The sequence below is a fragment of the Staurois parvus genome, unplaced genomic scaffold (genome assembly GCF_062004578.1).
Source record: "Staurois parvus isolate SC_StPar_1 unplaced genomic scaffold, SC_StPar_1.0 ptg000097l, whole genome shotgun sequence".
Taxonomy (NCBI): Eukaryota; Metazoa; Chordata; class Amphibia; order Anura; family Ranidae; genus Staurois; species Staurois parvus.
This window is the reverse complement of record NW_028317893.1, coordinates 7,153,809-7,175,546: the sequence shown is the minus strand read 5'-3', so window position 1 is coordinate 7,175,546 and position 21,738 is coordinate 7,153,809. Positions and strand designations below refer to the sequence as shown.

Here is a 21,738-nt window from a genome sequence, read left to right as displayed (position 1 = left end):
TCCTTGTTCAATTGATAAGGTGTAGTTGTCTGCACTAAAATGTCTGACCCTAGAGTGTCAAAGGGGTTGAGAATCTTGCATGGTCAGGGCAACAATGGGGGACAAGCATCATGGGAGTAACCAGTGGTGTATTTAGGTTTTGTGTTACCCTAGGGAACAGAAAAATTGTCTGCCCCCACAGACACTGACCAACACTACCCCCCCCTTCCCCCTCCCGCGGAGAGAGCCGGACATTGACCAACAACACCCTTGCCCCCTTATATATAGATAGAAAGAAAGACAATCATCTTCACAGCTCCGGCCATCCCTGGGAACGAGAGTCAGGCTCTACTTACACCATCAAGCAGCCTGCAGCCTCTCTCACATCCCATCCGGTTCCCATCTTGCATGTCCATTTTTCCATCTCTTCTGAGGGGAGGTACTGCCCCCCTGAAAAATGCCACCCTAGACAAGTGCCTTGTTTCCTATGATAAATACACCCCTGGGGGTAACTCTACATGTACACTGCTGCTCACCCATGTTACACAGCCTTTTTATGGTGAGCTGAATGTGTCTATACAGTGCAGTAAGGAAGTTTGCTTTAGAGGTGCGCACTGGAGAGAAGAGCTCCCCAAACACTGAGAGGGGGTGTTTGGTTGTTGAGTTATAGTGCTTCCCAGCACAGGACCCAGCTAAAGGAGAGATTAAAGCTGATCCTTGGATATTTGCACAGCTTGCTGCTCACACACCACCATGAGCAGTTGGGGAAGTAACAGTGAGGAGGAGGACGACTGAAGCATAGCCTAAAGCTAGCCTATGGTTCTTAAGCAGTAGTGTGTGCCACATATTTGTGTATGTGTGTGCAAAGTATATCCAGAGAAGGCTCAGAACCCTTTTAACCCCACCCTTTAGGCTATGTCTAATATTCAGCACAGAGAACTTATGTGTTTTTTTCACCATGGCGATTTACGTGCCTAATTTCATCTTTACACTGATGTGTCACTTGGGCTCTCTTACATTCTTAAAATGGGAAGTATGTACAATGTGCTGTTGAGACTTTAACACACCTATGGCAGCATTATATATTATGTTGTTGCAGTTTGTTAAGCTCTTGCTGGCTGATATATTTGCAGCTATATGTTTTTTTACTGTTGGGGTTTAGAACATTTTGAAAAAATTTACAAAGACCTGGTCTCACTGAGGTTGAGAACCACTGCTCTAGAGGATATGGTTCCATCCATTTAATTGTGAAAAAGAAATAGACAGTGCTATATAATGTTATCAATCTCTCTGAATGCATGCTGTCAGGTGCATAAGCATTTTCTAATCAATCTGTTCCCCACAGAGAAAACACAAATTTTTCTGCTGCTTCCTACTCTACTTCACCATATCTACTGCCCCTTGAGGAAGTTGAATAACGAAACACGTAGGGCAGGGCTTGGATATGACATCACCACGCATATCAGGAATGCTCGTGGTGTAGTATTACAGCTAGAGCGAGGTCTTGATACACACTAATGCTGTTTGTACTAGTGTTGGTGGCAACACTATAAAATGTGAGGTTTTTTTATATGCTATTTTATTAAAGAAGTTTTTAAGTTTTTTAAACAATGCAAGCTCTTTTTCCTTCTTTTTCTGGTTAATATGATGAAGTATATATCCTGGTGACTTTGCAGTTCCTGGATTTCCCAGAATAGATCGGAGATCTGACATATCAATTGATAATCCCCAGGGAGGAACGCTTGGTGGACTGGTTTATGATCTTACCAGCAACATCTTTTGGTGAGTTGAGGCTAGTACAATTGGTGATGGATACACATTTTGGTGATGATTTAAGATGCGTCAGAGAGGATTCACCACAGATAAAGAAAATTGATTTTATTTATATTTGGAAACTTTTATGATACATGGTGGTGGTGCATAAAAAGAAAGAAGATTTATGACATTTGGACTTTGGACATTGATTTAATTTATTTAAGATATTTAGGTTTTATTATATTGCAATTATTTCTTTATGATGATGTTATATATGCACAATTGATAAGATTGACGGAGTTATATATGTACTTTATGTTTGTGGTACATATTTTTGCAATTGCCACTTTATGAGTATGTTATATATGTAGTATTGATCATATATGTACAGGCACTTTATTTTATGTTATTAAATAATTTTTGCACAGAAAATACTAATGCACCTGGCACTTTAGGTTTATAACACTTTAACACCAGATATGGTGAAGTAGGGTAGGTAACAGTAGAAAAAGTAGTGTTTCCTCTGTGGGGAACAGATTGATTAGAAGATGCTTATGCACCTGACATAATGCATTCAGAGAGATTGATAACATTTTATAGCGCTGTCTAGTTCTTTTTCGCATGTTTATTGTTGATATATTATCAACCAGATAGCTGCTTTATTTTTTTAATTTTGATTGTATTGTTTTGCATTGTTTTTTCTAGGGGGGGGGGGGGCTCCATGTACAGATGAAACTCGAAAAATTAGAATATCGTGCAAAAGTTCATTTATTTCAGTAATGCATCTTAAAAGGTGAAACTATATGAGATAGACTCATTACATGCAAAGCAAGATAGTTCAAGCCGTGATTTGTCATAATTGTGATGATTATGGCTTACAGCTCACGAAAACCCAAATCCACAATCTCAGAAACTTAGAATATTACATGGAATCAATAAAACAAGGATTGTACATAGAACAGTATCGGACCTTTGAAAAATATAAGCATGCCTATGTACTCAGTACTTGGTTTGGGCCCCTTTTGCAGCAATTACTGCCTCAGTGCGGCGTGGCATGGAAGCTATCAACCTGTGGCACTGCTGAGGTGTTATGGAAGACCAGGATGCTTCAATAGCGGCCTTCAGCTCTTCTGCATTGTTTGGTCTCAAGTCTCTCATCTTTCTCTTGGCAATGCCCCATAGATTCTCTATGGGGTCCAGGTCAGGCGAGTTTGCTGACCAATCAAGCACAGTAATCCCACGGTCATTGAACCAGGTTTTGGTGCTTTTGGCAGTGTGGGCAGGTGCCAAGTCCTGCTGGAAAATGAAGCCAGCATTCCCATAAAGCTCGTCTGTGGAAGGAAGCATGAAGTGCTCCAAAATCCCCTGGTAGACAGATGCGTTGACCCTGGACTTAATGAAGCACAATGGACCAACACCAGCAGATAACATAGCTTTCCAAATCAACACAGACTGTGGAAACTTCACACTGGACTTCAAGCATCTTGCAGTGTGTGCCTCTCCATTCTTCCTCCATACTCTGGGTCCTTGGTTTCCAAATGAGATGCAAAAGTTGCTCTCATCAGAAAAGAGAACTTTGGACCACTGAGCAACAGACCAGGTCTGTTTTTCTTTAGCCCAGGTAAGACGCTTCTGATGTTGTTTGTTGTTCAGGAGCGGCTTGACAAGAGGAATACGACATTTGAAGCCCATGTTCAGGATCCGTCTGTGTGTGCTGGCTCTTGATGCACTGACTCCAGCCTCAGTCCACTCCTTGCGAAAGTCCCCAACACTTTTGAATGGCCTTTTCCTGACCATCCTCTCCAGGCTGCAGTCATCCCTGCTGCTTGTGCACCTTTTTCTTCCACACTTTTCCCTTTCACATAACTTTCTATTAATGTGCTTTGATACAGCACTTTGGGAACATCCAACTTCTTTTGCAATTACCTTTTGAGGCTTTCCCTCCTTATAGAGGGTGTCAATGATGGTTTTCTGCACAACTGTCAGGTCAGCAGTCTTTCCCATAATTGTGATTCCTACTGAACCAGACTGAGAGACCATTTATATTTCAATATTTTTATTGAGAAACGAGCATATAGATGCATAAAACGAGATGGCAAACGCAAATGTCCACCTACATGGTGGAACGAGAACATAACAGAATCATAACACTGATAAGCACGCAAAAAGATTATCGAAAGGTGGCATTACAAATACACAGAGAGAGTGCCATAACCATCAAGACGTACAGGTTTCATAAATCAATAAACAGAAATCGAACCGAAGGAATGAACCAAGAGTGAGAGAAATAATTCAGCGAATAAAGTAGAAAAAGAGAGAAGAAAGAAAGAAAAGAAGGAAATTACTCCTAAGGGAAAGGAAGAAAATAAGAGGGGGGGGGGGGGAGTCAGCTTCAAGACTCCCATGATACAGTAATGTAATTAATCCAAGGCTCCCAAGTCCTCTCAAATCTGGACATATCGTCATTGACAATACTCATCAGTTTATCATTAACCATTATCCAGTTAAGTTTTTGTTTCACCCTATCTAGCGGGATCAAGGATTGTTTCCAACTTCTAGCTATGGTAATGTGAGCCGCCAGTAATAGGTATAAAATTAGTTTAGTCGATTTTTTGGGGACGTCAGAGGGTAGTATATTGAACAAAGCCACTTCCGGCGATCTACGAATACTAACTCCTGTTACTGAGTAAATAAAATTGAATATGCGGATCCAGAACCTACTCACAATTGGACATTTCCACCAAACGTGGAACATGGTACCCTCTTGATCACAGCGTCGGAAACAGCTAGATGACACGGAAGGGTACATTATGGCTAGGTGAGCAGGAACCAAATACCATCGAAGTAGCGTTTTATAGTTGGATTCAACAAGATCAGTGTTAATCGAGATCTTTGATAGAGTATGAGCCGCATTCCACCATGTATCTAAATCTAATGAACTATTTAAATCCCTCTCCCATTGGGTCATATAGGATAATTTAGTGAGGGGATCAACCAACGAAGCATAAATAATGGATAAACGACCTCGCATCATCCCACTTGCCCCACAGGAGACCTCGAGGGAAGTAAGCGCACAAGGTTCTGTGAGTAATCTAAGCTTGATAAAAGAACGAAGATGGTGATAACGGAATATTTCTCTGTGAGGCATCCTATAATTAGTCACAAAATAATGAGGAGACCGAGGATGAACCCCATCTAAATAGTCTCCGATACGTAACAACCCCTTATTAATCCACCACTGGAACCTCGCGAAAGATAGACCCGGGGCAAACTCAGGATTACCAAACACCGGGGCCAACGGGGTATGCGGAGAGGAGAAAGGTTTACAAGCTCGCCGTCTATCCCACACCGATAATGAATAGAATAGAGTAGGACACAAAATAGGAGGATGCAATCCACTGGGAAGCCACATGAGAGTACCAATAGCATATGGACGGCACGAAAGAGCCTCAATCCCAACCCATTGGGGTACATATCCCCTGGCCGTAGTACACGATAACTGTGCTATTTGGCCTGCCTGAAAGTATGCTAAAAGATTAGGGAGTCCCAAACCGCCATGCCTCTTCAAAGAAAATAAGGTAGATTTGTTAAGCCTAGGGCGTTTTCCCCTCCACACAAATCTAGAGACTGCTGCTTGTAGTAAGAACAGTTCCCGTTTGGGGATCATGATTGGTAGCGTCCTGAAATAGTACAATAATCTTGGCAGAAAGGTCATTTTAATAGAATTAATTCTACCGAACCAGGAAAGTGAGAGATCCTGCCAGTCTAGTAAGTCATTTTTAAGTCGTTTGAAAAGCGGGAGATAGTTGGCCTTGTATAACTTCGATATAGAGTTCGTGAGGAGAATCCCCAGATAGGGGAGAGAACCAGGGGCCCACAGAAAATCAAAATTTTCCTGGCAGTAACGAACCTCCGAATCAGGTAACGAGATATTTAAATCAACCGTTTTAGATGAGTTGCGCGTAAGATCAGAGGCCTCAGAAAACCGATGAAACAAATGGAAGAAACCAGGCAGAGACGTACGTGGATTAGATATGTACATGAGAACATCAGCAGCAAATAGGGTGCATTTATGATCCCATTGACCACAGTTAACGCCCAGGATAGTGGGATCAGCGCGAATAGCAATCGCAAGTGGTTCCATTGCCAACGCAAAGAGCAATGGAGAAAGAGGACAGCCCTGTCTAGTCCCTCGTTCTATCGAAAAAGGGACTGATTTATATCCACAAATGGAAACTTGAGCGGACAGAGTAGAATAGAGGGCCCGCAACAGCGTTGTAAAATAAGAGCCAAAGCCAAATTTGTCTAACGTTCGAAATAAATAGTCCCAGGACAGACTGTCGAATGCCTTCTAGAATTTCCCTCTGTGGAGATCCGTTCCAATTGGACTGCACAGCTGACAGCAAAGCTATAGTTCGTCTAATTTGGTCCGATGTTTGTTGACTGCTTATGGATCCTGATTGCTCATCATGAATATATAGGGCCAAGAAGTTATGAAGATGTAGGGCCAGGATTTTAGTAAGAATCTTTAAATCACAATTAATTAAGGAAATAGGCCGGTAATTTGAGACCATAGCGGCATCCTTGAGAGGCTTGGGAATGACACTGATAAATGCCTTATTTTCATCTGGGAGTACCATTCCTCCATCCCGCAAATAATTAAAGTAGAGGGCCATATGGGGTGTCAGAATATCAGGGAAAGCTTTATAGTAATTATTGGGAAGACCATCCGGTCCTGGGGCCTTATGAGAGGCAAGAGATTTCACCGCATTCCTGATTTCTTCACATGAGATAGGTCGTTCCATCATCTCCCTATGGGCCTCCTGGAGGGGGGGAAGTGAAATAGACTCCAAAAAATTATCAAGAGAAGAAAAAGAACCCCCTTTGGGCGAGCTAAAAAGTTGAGTGTAAAAAGAATTAAATTTGTGGAGGATCTTACCAGGGTCCTAGGATAACAAACCGTTATCCAGTTTGAGTTTGGGGAGGGCCGTCTGGGAATGTCTGGGAGTCAGCTTGCGTGCTAACAGGGTGCCAGGTCTGTCCCTCCAAGTAAAAAATTTATGATTAGACCAACAAAGTTGTTTGTCAGCAGTGGTAGTAAGACACAAGTTAAGTTCCAGTCGAGCCTGGTCAAGTTTAAGTAACAAATCAGGACTGGGATTTTGCTTATGTTGAGCAACCAGGTCAGTGTATGACTGAGTTTTAGTAGTAAGTAGGTCATTTCAGGCTTTTTTTAGACGAGAAGAAAGTTGAATAATATATCTCCTGACTGAGGCCTTATGAGCTGCCCAATTAATCGCCGGGTTCGTGTCCTCTGCTTTATTAAAGTCAAAAAATATCTGCAGGTGTGAGGAAATGTGAGGAAACAATGAGAGGGGTTACCCAAAATAGAGTCATTAACCTCCTTGGCGGTATTCCCGAGTGTAGCTCGGGGTAACATTTCAGTACCAAAAGCGGTAACCCCGAGCTACACTCGGGAATACCATGCGGCGCTGCTCCGGCATGTGTTCTTCACTTACCTTACCCTGCGCTCCCACGATGTGTCCCCTGCAGCGTCCCCGGCCATCTCCTCCGGCCGATGCCGGCATCCGGCTTCTGTGTCCTGTCCCTGTGACGTCGGGACGTACGGCCGCCGCCGCCGGCGGGAAATTTATAAATTTTAAAAAATGTCATTTTTTTTTTTTTTCATTTTACACAGTAAAACATTGCTGTTTCAACCTATTTCACATACATTTTGTCCCTAGTGCTTTGTCCGGCGCCCTGCCTGCATTTTGTCTGTTCTTTCTGCCTGGAAACTGAGAAATGTCCATGGCGTCCAAAAAGTGTCCCTTTAGGTCAAAAGCGGTTTAGACCAGCTAGAGAACAGCGATAGTAAATCAGAACCACTTGCAGAATTGAGTGATAATGATTCGTGGGGGAAATTCGTCATCAGAAACTGAAAACGATTTTGCGACTGAGCTCAGCAATGTGCGAACTTGGCGCTATATTTCACATTTCAGTGTTTTTGGTTTGATTATATTATTGAATTAAATTTTTTATTATTTTTATATTATTTTTATGATTATTTATTAAATTATAATTTATGATTTTGTGTTTCAAATTTTATCATACCCGGGATGTTTACTAGACTCTTGTTCGGACAGATTTCAGTGAGTTTTTCCTAAAAATTACAGCCTACAATAAAAAAAATACATATTTCCATGCAAAAAAATGGTACCGCTTTCAGCACCAAAAATCTGAAATAATCATACCGCCAGGGAGGTTAAGACGCCAATGAAAAGCCGTCTTACCAGGTGTCTCGGGCGACAAGGTTATAGAAACTGGGTCGTGGTCAGACCAGGGCGTGGAGAAGATTTTAGCAGTAACAAGTTTGGGGAGTGAATGTGTATGAAGAAAAATATGATCAATGCGGGAATAACTATTATGAGCCCTGGAGTAGTGGGAGTAGTCTCGGGAAGTAGGATTAGCCTCCCTCCATGCATCAATAAAGTCATAGCGGTATAAGAGTTGAGCCAACTTACGGCTCCGTCTAGAAGGAGGCTGAAGCGTGACGGTTTGGGAACGATCTAGAGTCTGGTCCAATGCTAGATTAGAGTCACCAGCCAGAATAATGTCACCCTCAAATTCTCCGACTAGAGTGCTGAGCAGGGACTGGAAAAATTCCACCTGATTGGTATTGGGGGTATAATAGATTAGAAAAGTGATAAGGTTTCCTCCCAAGTGGCCTTTCACCAGAAGATATCGCCCCTCCTTCTCCTGGATAATTTTAGATGCGGTAAAGGACAATTGGCGAGAAAAGCAAAGGGCCACCCCCCGTTTTTTCTCTGTAGCATTAGCAAAAAAGCAGAGAGGGTAATTTTTATGGATATAGCATGGAGAGAAGGAGGGGGGAAAATGTGTCTCCTGTAAGGCAACTATATCTGCCCCAAGGGAGTGGTACAAGCTAAAAGCCTGTATGCGTTTGGATGGGGAATTAAGCCCCTGGACATTGTGAGAAATTAGACGAATTTCTCCTCTAGTTGACCGCAGGGAAGACATTATAAGTAATTAAGGAGCTAATCATAGAGACCCTCATTCCCGAAAAGTGAAAAGGTCCCTAAGAGTCCTTAAATGTTGCCAGCTGACCCCAGAGAAAAACAGAGAAAGGCAAAGAGAGAAAAATCGGAGAAAAAGGGAAGAGAAAGGAAAAGACATTCGGAACACAAAAGTCCGAATGTCAAGTAACCGCGGTACACAAAACAATACTATATAAATGAATCAAACAATGTATCAGGAAATACAGAGTAATAGCCCTGTGGTGGAATGGATCTGCCCAGAGAGACGATCTCGGGGAAGAGTCTTCCAATCAGGGAGAGCGCAAAGACACTCTCCGGCACCGACAGCAACTGTAACCCATCAGCAATAAATCAAAAGTATAGTGCATTGAAATATAAAAACAAAACAATGAAACCATTTGAAATGGTATTCAGCAAACAGATGCAATTTACACCCCAAGTCCTGCCCCCAGCCCCCCCACCCATCCCCCCACACCAACACAACAGCAGTGGCCAACGCTCTTAGGAGCCACAGAGAAGGACACGGAAGTTCAAGAGATCTTCCCAAGTGGGTTCCGGGACCCCTTCTTCTTAGATGATGGTGTAGTCCACAATGGCTGGAGCAGCGGAGGTCGAGGAGCCGATCCCGTATGGGAATGGGATGCCGGACTGCGAGAGATAATACCCAGCTGAAGCAGCAACTCCTCGCCATCCTGGAATGTACCAAACCCATAGGACTTTCCATTAAGAGTGAACTGCAGACGAAAAGGGTAGGTCCAATGATATCTAATGCCCTTCTGAACTAAGTGAGTAGTGGCTTGAGGGATCGCCGCTTCTGGATAGTGGCCGGAGAGACATCAGCAAAGATTTGTATCTTGTGCCCCGTAAGCTCTAGATCCGGATTCTCCCTGCCATACCGCATAACTGCTTCCTTGACCTGGAAAAAATGAGGCTTGATGATATCTCTAGGAAGCCCCCCTTGCTGGGGGGGGGATCAATGCCCTGTGAATGTGATCTATCTCAAGATGAAGGTCATCAATGTTGGGCAAAGCAGACTGCATGAGGGTGTGTGTGCAGCTAGTGAGCTCCTTAACCGACTCAGGGAGTCCTCGAATGCGAAAATTGTATCGCCTGGCCCGATTCTCCAGATCAGAATATGCTTCCTCCAGGCGATCTTGCAAGTCGGTGATCATGTTAGAATTTTGGGAGACACTATGGGCTGTCGCATCAACTTTAGCCGCGATACTGTCCAGACAGTGGCCCAAGGCCTGAAAATCCTGCCTAAGGTCAGCCGCCAATTTTGAGGTAGCTCTGTCCAGTTGCAGCAAATCTGCGAACCGAGCTATCAAAGTCGTGTCACCCGAATATAGAGGCGGGTCCGGGGGAATTTTTGGCGAGGAAGCCGGGCTGTCATCTGCGGGCTCTGGACCGCTATGCTGGCCGGAAAAAATGGCAGCGATCTCGCTGCTCAATGGCGAGGCCCAAGGAACAGGCCGAAGCCTGGGACTCTGGTGATACAGGGCTGGAGGGTGACTGGGGGGGCTGCAGGGAGTCACTCACCCCATGTGATGATGCTGCTGCAATCCTCCCTGGTCCAGTGTGGGAAGAGGAGCCAGTTTTCTCCCTCTGGGGGAGAGGTGCTGCCGTGAGAGAGGCAGAGGAGGCACCAGGAGCCACGGGCATCGATCCGGCCACCATCTTGGATCTCCCAGTCCCCGCAGGGAGCCGCATCGGGGAGCCTCCACAGCTCTTTACCGCCGTTTTTCCGGGCATTAGGGCAGGTGCCCGAGGTCCGGTTCAGGACGGGGGGGCCCCCGGGAGTGAGGCAGCACTATGTCCTTATATGGGCTGCTATCAGCGCCGGAGATGTGCGGAGCTAATGCCTGGACATCCGATCCCAGCGGCCGCGCATGCGCACTCCCTGAGAGACCATTTAAAGGATCAGGAACCCTTTGCAGGTGCTTTGGCTTAATTAGCTGATTAGAGTGGGACACTTTGAGCCTAGAATATTGCACCTTTTCATAATATTCTAATTTTCTGAGATTGTGGATTTGGGGTTTTCATGAGCTGTAAGCCATAATCATCACAATTATGACAAATCACAGCTTGAACTATCTTGCTTTGCATGTAATGAGTCTATCTCATATATTACTTTCACCTTTTAAGTTGCATTACTGAAATAAATGAACTTTTGCACGATATTCTAATTATTCGTGTTTCACCTGTAATTGCCATATACACTATATTGCCAAAAGTATTGGTACACCCCTCCAAATCATTGGATTCAGGTGTTCCAATCACCTTCATGGTCACAGGTGTATAAAATCAAACACTTAGGCATGCAGACTTCTTCTATAAACATTTGTGAAAGAATGAATCGCTCTCAGGAGCTCAGTGAATTCAAGCATGGTACCGTGATAGGATGCTACCTGGGCAAGAAGTCCATCCGTACATTTCCTTGCTAATAAATATTCCACGGTCAACTGTTAGTGGTATTATAACAAAGTAGAAGCAACTGGAAACAACAGCCATGAAGTGGTAGGCCATGTTAAATGGCAGAACAGGGCCGAAGCATACAGTGCAGAAGTTGCCAACCTTCTGCAGAGTCAATAGCTAAAGACCTTCAAACTTCATGAGGCCTTCAGGTTAGCACCACAACAATGTATAGAGAGCTTCATGGAATGGGTTTCCATGGCCGAGCAGCTGCATCCAAGCCTTACTCCACCAAGTGCAATGCAAAGCGTCGGATACAGTGGTGTAAACCATGCCACCCCTGGACTCTAGAGTGGTGGAGACGTGTTCTCTGGAGTGACAAATCACTCTTCCCTGTCTGGTGATCTGATGGATGTGTCTGGCTTTGGTGGTTGCCAGGAGAATGGTACTTGCCTGACCATTGTACCAAGTGTAAGTTTGGTGGAGGGGGGGGGGTCATGGTGTGGGGTTGGGCTTGGCTGGGCTTTCAGTTAAGCGAACTCTTAATGTGTCAGCATACCAAGACATTTTGTACAATTTCATGCTCCCAACTTTGTGGGAACAGTTTGTTCCAAAATGACTGCACACCGATGCACAAAGCAAAGTCCATAAAGACATGGATGAGAGAGTTTGGGGTGGAGGAACTTGACTGGCCTGCACAGAGTCCTGACCTCAACCCGATAGAACACCAGTACTTGACCTCACAAATGCTCTTCTGGAAGAATGGTCAAACATTCCCATAGACACACTCCTAAACCTTGTGGACAGCCTTCCCAGAAGAGTTGAAGCTGTTATAGCTGCAAAGGGTGGTCCAACTCAATATTGAACCTTACAGACTAAGGCTGGAATGCCATTAGAGTTCATGTGCGTGTAAAGGCAATAAGGAATATGCTTGTTTAATGTGGTGTTTTGTAACGGCATGGGGGTTATTATTATTATACAGGATTTATATAGCACCAACAGTTTGCTCAGCGCTTTACAATATAAAGGGAGACAATACAGCAATGCTACAGTTCAATACAAGAGGGTTAGGAGGACCCTGCTCCTTAGAGCTGACAATCTAAGAGAGTTGTATTCAATATGTGCAAAGAGAGATTACACAAATACTTATAACATTTATTACAAGTAATGACAGATACAGATAAAGAAAATATAACAAGAATACTTAACTAAAGATGCTGTTTCTGCCATGGATCCCTCCAGTTATACAACATAGAACACAGGTGACCACAGACGCATGCTTAACGCAGCTCTGGCACAAGACAAATATTTCCAGTCTAGCTGTGTGTTATATATTAGACTTGTGTGTAAGGAATTGACAACCCAACCCCCTTGCAAACAACATGCAAATTCCTGAAAGGACAGTGGGCTTGCTTGTCTATATAGTCACATTCCTTTGTTATTTAAGGTAATCAGACTTTGTCCTCTGTGGCAGTATGGTTTCCTGTCATGATGTATGTTGCCCAGGGTTCTCAACTAGGCATGTTGAGGGGCTCCAGAATGCCTACTTAATTTGGAGGAAACTGTTTTCTGTTTTCTCTGTGTTTGGTAAATTTTGTTTCCTGACCTGGAGCCTGGAGACTTTGCAGTGATCTTGGTGGGAGGAAATCTCCAATCCTGGGACCAGATTTTGAGAATAGCCAGGAGACTGATTGTGTAGGTGTGTGTGGGTCTCTTCTATAGTCAGGACCAGGAGTCCATGTGAGTGCAAGGGAGAAGCCACAAGCGTGCATGGCGTAGTCTGACAGAGGGCCCAAGCCTGTGAGCTGGAGAAGCAGGAATACTGTGAAAGAAGGGGTGGTAACCAAGGTACAGTGTGTCATGGAAATTGTGTATTGTTGGTCGAACTTTAAATGTGTCATGTATTCGTGTTATTCATATGTCTCTCGTGTGGCTTAATTAAAGCTCTGAAGGCTGCAATTGGGCCATGCGCATGTACAATGTATGTATTACAGTACTCGGCTTGGTAATGGATGAGATGGCAGATCTGCGCTTATAGACCGGCGTGTATACCACCACGGCATTCCATGCGAATGCTGCTGTCAGTAGACCGTGGGCCTGTATCCACATATCAGCAGCATGGTACCACGTGGGCTTCATAACGCAATGCGCAAGCGGTGTGAACTCCACGTGTAGGCTTATGCATATCTTACAACCCATTACCAACTTGAAACTGTATCTGGGATGGATGTGTTTTAATAAAGATCGTATCGGGCCCATCCAGGTACAGACTGATATTTTTAGGGAGTGCTTGTGCAGAGAATTTTGCATACCAATAGAAGCTAGTAGGACAGGAAATATGACCTCAGATGGCTCATAGGGGGGAAGGGGAGGAAGTCTGCTGACCTCAGAAGACTCATGGGGGAGGACCAGTGATAGATAATAGCAAAGGCTATGCTCCAATTGGAATGTATATCCTCTGTATAGGCAATCCCCATTGTATTGTTCGGTGGGAGGGTTTGACTTTATTCATGTGGGGGGCATGTGTGTATTCTTAATAAAACAGAGAGCTGAGCCTAAAGCCGGCCCTTATGTGAGTTGCAACCAGCCTTAGAGTGTCGTGTGATCATTCCAGGGTAACGGAGCTCCATCACCCACAAATTCAACAGAACCAAAGTATTTGGATGGGCAGGAATCGTGTAGTTTGGCTGCAGTCGTGGTAAGCGAGATTCGCACAGCTTTATGGGGGATTTCTGCGCATCCAACTGCGAGTACTCACGGTAAGGAGAAATTCGTTAAAGCGAATTTCCAAGACAGTTTGGCGAGCCTGGTGGATACTAACGCGTATTCTTGCGTAGCTAACCAAGAACGAGGGGGGAATGGCCATCATGAACTAGCAAAAAGTATGCCGGCACATTTCAGGTCTCTCTGCCATTAAGAGAATCGCTTTTTGCGTGTTCGTGTGGCTGATTTCGCTCTCTGTTAGCTAACAAGAAATACCGCTTAACAAGGACCTCGTTTTTTGTCCTAAACTCTTGATTTGTGGGTGAAAGACGAGGGTTTGTCTCTGCGGAACGCAGCAGAGGGGGGGGTTTTGGTTGGCTGGATTTGGTCAAGTTTAAAAAATCTTCCAACCAAAAATTAAACGGGTATATGTTTTAGTGGGTAAAAGTTGTTGCATAGTGTTAGGTAAGTATTTGCGGGTTGTAGGTACTGTGGTGATTGCTTTACCCCCCTCCACGTGAGGTAATTATTACAGTGCTGAAAGGCTTAGGTTAATTGTTAACTGTTGTAAGATCTGTGTTATGTGGTCTGTACAATGTTTTGTGGTACCACTGCTCCCAGCAAGCATGCAGCAGGGGGTCCTTTTTGTTACATGTGCATGTTAGTGTGATATGTTGGTGTTTTATGTCCGTTCTGTGATTGTGCCCAAATTGTGTTGTATGTGTGCTTCATATTGTTGTGTAATTGTCCAGTGTATGTTCTGTCTAAAAGTCTGTTTTATGTAAGAGGCAATTTTGAGGCTAGAGTCTGCCGTGTGCTCCTCTGTGGGGGGTCATTCTAGTATCTGCCATGTGCTCCTCTGTGGGGGGTCATCTTCTTGACAAACCACATGGACTCCTTTTGTTTGGTGGCCATTTTGTTGGCTACCAAATGTGCAGTAATCTCTATGCAATGTGCATGAAGTTTCCTATATGCATTTGACCCATATTGTGTTTTTAATCCAAATTTTTTACAGTTTCATTTGTTTGCTTTTAGCTTTAAATTTGCGTATTGCCAGCCAATTTAAAGTGTATTAAGCGAGTTTTCCCTTCACGTGTTCCACATTTAATGAGCGCGGTGAAGTCTGGGTTTTTGCACATAGATTTCTTGTATAGTGATTATGTTTTTCTTGTGTTTTTCCTGTTAAAAGTAGTTCCTTATTGTAAAGCGGGTTTGTTTTAAGCTGCTGTGTCGCGTGTTTCACGTCCAGCAGACTTTTTGTGTAAACGGTTCTAGGTGGTTGCAGTAAAGATTGCGTGTATAACGTGGATCGTTTAGCGGTGCTGATAGGAGTGATTTTTGAGTCAGCAACAAGGTTACTTTTGGCGCAGTTTTTCGGTTTACCTCGGTGTAATTGTTTTACTGTGAAACGTCCCGTGTTTTTCATAAGGATCCACTTTGTCCTTTTTAACAGTTTTTCAGGTTGAAAAAGGGTTTTTCTGTGTGTATTAGGAAAGTTTTTTTCTTTTTACACAAATTTCCTAAAGGTCAGTTAGCAGGTTTCTGCCCAACCAGTGACCCCTAAGTAACATCCAAGAACCCCTCTTTTTGTTCTGACTTGTGTTAGCTACTGTGTGCAGGGAGAGAAAAGCCACTTTCATCATTGTGCGGTGTGGCCTGCCAAACACAGTGGGTGATGAGAACCACATAAATTACGCTGTGTGAGTGGGCGGTCCAGGGAAGTCCTGGTCACCACAAACACTTCGGGTGGTCAGGATCACACAAATTGCGCTGTGGGAGTGGGAGGTGTGCTCTCAGTCTGACCGCCACTTGATGCGCTTCGGGTGATCGATAAGTATCACATAAATTACGCTGTGCTGGGAAAGTGGTGGAATCAGGCCTCTCGGTAGGATCCCACCGAGTGCTCCAGGGGGTAAACAGGTACCCGGACGCGGGATATATACCAGTGACTAGTCACGATGGGCAGTAGTCAGTCCATGAAGAGAGAGGGGGAACCAGCCCTCTTCAGGGTAAGGACAGCTGCACAACTGATGAAGGTGAGTTTGGGGGGGAAGTCTACAGAACCCCTCAAAAGGTGGAATAAATGGTCGAAGGGTACCAGATGGGAAATTCCCCGGGAAGGTACATTTGACGCATGGAGGTGGGAAAAATTCATCTCTGAATTTGAACCACGGATGCAGGCGTCAGAACTAGAGATCGCACAGCTATGGCTTCACAGGTCAATCCGATTAGGGAAGCAGGGCATACATAAACTGGTGTCTGTCCGGAAGAACCAGGTGATGTATACCTGGCCTCCAGAGGGAATAAAACAGGAGGATCCAGTGTCAGAGGTGGAGGAAGCTCTTTCAGGGCTGACTCTACTAAGGCAGGCAGGATCAGGGTCTACTGGGGTCCCCCAACAACCAACAGTGGCTGAGATAAGTATAACTGCACCTGTCTCTTCTGTTAGTGACGTCACTCTTGACATACCTTCTGTGTCTTCTGTCTCTATGCCTCAGCCTCTGCCTCTACCTCTCCCTTCTCCCTGCTTCACCCCAGCTCCTTCTGTTTCCAACTATGAAGCCTACTCAACAACCGATTTGCAGACTATCTGTGAATCAAGGGGAATAGACACCCGGTTAAAAAACAGGGCGGATTGCATCAAAGCGCTACGAACCACTGATCAGACCCCTGCCCCCCAGCTATACCCTGATCTGAGGGACCTCAAACCTGAAGGTGCAGTAAGCGAGGTGGTTAATCTAAGCCCACCGATGATGCTGGGTCAGCCCTTGCACTCTTCCCGGACCGAGGCCTATCCAGTCAGGGTGCAGCAATTTGAAGGTCCTCCCAATGCACGGGGGGAACGGACTTTAGGGGAACGGGTAGTTTGGCATGTCCCCTTCACCCCGGCAGAGATCCGCACTATTCTGGCTGAGCTCCCGGACTATCGAGTCAATCCGAGAGGATTTGCTCGAATGTTTGGACAAAACCAGTTCAGCTATGGTATGAGCGGGTCAGATTGTGCACAGATCCTACGGGCAAAGGTGGGCATGGAAGTGGCCAGTACAGTGATTGCAGGGTGCTCTATAACCACGCATGAGGAGATGACTTCAGGGGGCAAAGAGTTCTGTACACAGCTAAAGGCAAAGCTTCCAGAAATGTATGGTGCTACCTCTACTACGGACATGATGAAGCTCACCCAGGGTCCTAATGAGGAAAGCGCCTGCTTCTGGCGCCGTCTCAAGCAGACGGCACTGGATGCGGATCTGGAAGTTGGACCTGATGCTCCAACTGAAGGGGTAAAGGTGACCGCGACGCACATTCTGTTGCGGGCCAAATTTTTGGAAGGCATCGATACTAAAATTCGGGAAAGGCTGGTTCTGGCCCGACCCGAATATAATGAGATGTCTATCCCTGCTATCCTTTCCACTCTTGCGGCAATAGAGAGGGAAATGGATAGAAGAAAACAAGACAAGGCCAAAGTTCTTATGTCCCAGACCCCACACGAAAAACCAAGGGATCTGGGTCACAGGAAGGATAGGCCCCCACCCAGGTGCTTCCAGTGCCACCAAACGGGGCACATGAGGAGGAGCTGTCCCCAATTACCTAAAGGTCGGTGGCAGTTCATTCCTGATGAGTCCTCCGCCCCTATGACCACCATGGTAAGTAACTCCTATGAATTCTCATAGGAAGTTGACAAATCGGTGTCGGCCCAGATCCATCTTTTTCTAGAGGAATTAAAATATCCCCTCCCTTGCCTCACTGACACCGGTGCAGCAAGAACGGTCCTACGAAAACAGGACATCCAAGGCAAGGTACCCCTCTCAGGGGAAAGCCCTCCTAACCCCTACTAACCTCACTATCAAACGATGCACTATTCTTAACCCAGCTTCTCTTCTTCCTGTGTCGGAAGATGAGAAGGGGGGGGAGGACAGCAATGACAGTGCTGAATTTTGCAACACGACTAACAATACTAACACCTCTTCTGCTAACATGTCTTCTTTGTCCACTACTAATCTCTCTTCCAAAGGACACGACTGCATTTCTTTGGTGGAACTGGAGTCAGCGGCGACACACCCCATATCACCCCGAGAGTAGCGGTAAGGTTGAACGTCTTCCAATACCCAAAAACCTTGGCCTGAGTGTCTCCCCATTGCCCCCTATTCCATCCGGAATGCCCCTCGGCAACCACATGGGCTGTCACCCTACGAGGTGTTGTTTGGGGGACCTCCCAAAACAGGGTTGTACTTTCCTCAACAGTTGTCGTCTTTGCATTCACAGCTTACAGGTTATGTGCAATCTCTGCAACGGGAGCTGCAGAAGATACACCATCGGGTTCGCGAATCGCTCCCCGATCCAAATACAATAACAGGTGTTCTTTCTATTGAGCCAGGTGATTGGGTCGTCCTAAAGAAACATCAAAGAACCGGACTCGAGCCACGGTTCACCGGACCATACCAAGTCCAGCTGACGACACCTACCTCACTCAAACTCGAGGGACGAGACAACTGGGTGCACGCAAGCCACTGCAAGAAGCTTTTCAGCTACACCAGAGAATGAGGGGTGTCATTTTCCTTTTTCTTTTTGTTTGTATGTCATACATGTGTGTGAACGGAGGAAAAGACGGCAGATACCCCAACCTTTTATTTAAAATGCACCTGCGTTTAGCCAGAACCGCCAACAAAACCAACTGTTGGGTATGCTCTAAGCCCCCACCCAGTCATCACATGTCCGCAATGGCCGCTGTTCATGCCCTATATGACATCCGCGTCGGCATGAAAAAGCAAGGGACCCCTGGTCAGCCCCCACGTAGACATTTGTCGGTAGAACTTAATGACACATTTTTAGCAGGTAACATCAGTTTCAGCACCAATATTAGCTCTAGCTCCTGTAGGGCCCTCACCAGTCCATTATGGGTAACTGGGCAGCTAGGCAGCCCTCAGGTGTGCTTTAACATCAGCTTTGGCACAGGTAACAAGTTTGTTGGGATTACCACCTGCGAGGGAGGTATAACTGTCAATCTGACTAACCAGACTTCCTTTCTGAGTAACCACACTGACCGACCAGACCACGTGTGTTGGAAGGACGGATGTGATGTGCAGACTGAGGGAGCAATCCCCCAGTCTGTGCAACTGTTGCTCAGTACCAGAGGCCGAACGAGGAACTCCTCCTGTTCTGCTCTGACAGGTCCATACTATTTTCTGTGTGGTTCGGCAGCCTATAGAACATTTCCCCAGAACGCGAAAGGTTCGTGTGCCCTCATAAAGCTAGTCCCCGCATCCTATGTAGTGATGGACCATGAAGAGTTGATGGTCCACAAGAAGGTAAGGATGGCAGGGAGAGTTCGCAGGGAGCTGTTCTCTGAGGGCGACCAGGCATGGGCTTGGTTCCCCTCATGGACAGGATGGGGAATAGAACTTATGAAGCGCCTGAACAATTTTTCTGTCATCGTGGATAGTATGTTTAACGAGACCGTAGAGGCTGTCAGAGAAATTGCCCAAGAACAACGGCAGATGGGAATTTTAGTGCTTCAGGAGAAGATGGCCCTCGATTATCTTTTAGCCGCCAAAGGGGGGTTCTGTGAGTTCATCGGAGAGGATTGTTGTACTTGGATAGAAGACACCGATGACAAGGTCCATGCCCATATGGACAAAGTTAGTGAACTACAGGGAAAAGCTACAGCTATAGCTAGTGAGGGTTGGAACCCGTTCAAGGGTTTGGGAGGATTGGGAGATTTCCTGTTCTCCATCGGATCTTGGTTGAAGGAAGTGGGAGTGTATATCCTGATGCTTCTCTTTTTCATCTGCCTTTTATATGCCGCGGTGAGATGTTCCTGTTGCCTCATCGACCGTGTAAACCAAGCTCGGGCAGACGACCACATCTCCATGCCCGCTCCTGGGATCCCACTCCAACCACTGATCGGAGGAAGACCTCACCAACCATCCACCTTCTCTACAGATTACGTCCTGGCTTCCCTCTAATTTATCTCTCTGAAGACCACATTCTCCAAGACCTTCAAGCAAGCTTCAAGCCTCATCATGGTTTGTGTCTGCGATTTGGAAAACTGTCTGGGTCGAGACCAGCCTTGTGTGGCCCCGTCTGCAGGGGCAATTTGAGAATCTGTTGCTGGATCTCCCCAGACCACCGTGGGATCACAAGCTTTATTCATACCACAAGTCTGTTTGTGGTTTTTGCAAGAGCCTTCCTGTAGTGAAGGTTCCAACGCTCTTGAGGATCATCGCTTCAATCAAGCCTGTTTGCGTCGAGTCTGCGTCGGGTCTTGTTGTTTCAGGTACCCCGTGGAGCTTTATTCTCAGGGACAACTACAGGAACTCTTTGAAGTTTGAGACTACACCCATCAAGCTGAAGAAGATCAAGAAGGGACACGAGGAGAATATGATAAAACAGGAGGGAATGTCATGGAAATTGTGTATTGTTGGTCGAACTTTAAATGTGTCATGTATTCGTGTTATTCATATGTCTCTCGTGTGGCTTAATTAAAGCTCTGAAGGCTGCAATTGGGCCATGCGCATGTACAATGTATGTATTACAGTACTCGGCTTGGTAATGGATGAGATGGCAGATCTGCGCTTATAGACCGGCGTGTATACCACCACGGCATTCCATGCGAATGCTGCTGTCAGTAGACCGTGGGCCTGTATCCACATATCAGCAGCATGGTACCACGTGGGCTTCATAACGCAATGCGCAAGCGGTGTGAACTCCACGTGTAGGCTTATGCATATCTTACAACCCATTACCAACTTGAAACTGTATCTGGGATGGATGTGTTTTAATAAAGATCGTATCGGGCCCATCCAGGTACAGACTGATATTTTTAGGGAGTGCTTGTGCAGAGAATTTTGCATACCAATAGAAGCTAGTAGGACAGGAAATATGACCTCAGATGGCTCATAGGGGGGAAGGGGAGGAAGTCTGCTGACCTCAGAAGACTCATGGGGGAGGACCAGTGATAGATAATAGCAAAGGCTATGCTCCAATTGGAATGTATATCCTCTGTATAGGCAATCCCCATTGTATTGTTCGGTGGGAGGGTTTGACTTTATTCATGTGGGGGGCATGTGTGTATTCTTAATAAAACAGAGAGCTGAGCCTAAAGCCGGCCCTTATGTGAGTTGCAACCAGCCTTAGAGTGTCGTGTGATCATTCCAGGGTAACGGAGCTCCATCACCCACAAATTCAACAGAACCAAAGTATTTGGATGGGCAGGAATCGTGTAGTTTGGCTGCAGTCGTGGTAAGCGAGATTCGCACAGCTTTATGGGGGATTTCTGCGCATCCAACTGCGAGTACTCACGGTAAGGAGAAATTCGTTAAAGCGAATTTCCAAGACAAGTGCTTGTATGTGAATACAGGGAGATTGTTATATGGTCAAATGAACTGAGATATAAAGCCTGAGCAGCGGTGCTGCTAAAGAGAGCCAGGAAGCTGAATCTTTTGTTTGAATGGATGGTGAATACCCCTGCATGGACAACCTTATGTTTTGTTGAACTTTTCCTTTACTTTTTAATAAAAGTGGGTCAACAAGCCCTTAAGAAATAATTTCTTGCGTGGACTCTACCAGTGAGTAAACAACCCCCAAATATCAGACCTTTAACCAAGGCTTGGAGACATTCTTAAATCTTAGTGAGCCACAATATTAATAAAGAAATATGTAACATGTAATTTCCCTATCATGTGGTCAACATTTGTCTTCTAGTAATCAAAACTAGCATATTTCAGGTGTGCCAGGAATAGGTATTTGTTAAATTGTAGTTAGGAAAGTGACTACCTGTCAGCAGAAATGCAGATGAGATTTGGTTTTCGATCAATGAGGAGTTCAACCTGGACTCTAG

The 21,738-nt window shown here is 45.4% G+C and overlaps 1 protein-coding gene across 3 annotated transcripts in view; it reads left to right on the top strand.

The window, feature by feature from the left end:
- The window catches only part of MIMS1 (mitochondrial inner membrane structural 1), a 141,968-nt gene extending 120,940 nt beyond the window's left edge, over positions 1-21,028 (top strand). For 2 of the 3 annotated variants that reach the window (XM_089671061.1, XM_089671055.1), the window contains one exon: positions 18,273-21,028. In XM_089671061.1, coding sequence (XP_089527187.1) covers positions 18,273-18,443 — 171 coding nt within the window. In that variant the 3' untranslated portion in view covers positions 18,444-21,028. The remainder of the gene's footprint in view (positions 1-18,272) is intronic. The other variant, XM_089671056.1, reaches the window with a different exon arrangement.
- Positions 21,029-21,738: the final 710 nt, after the last annotated feature.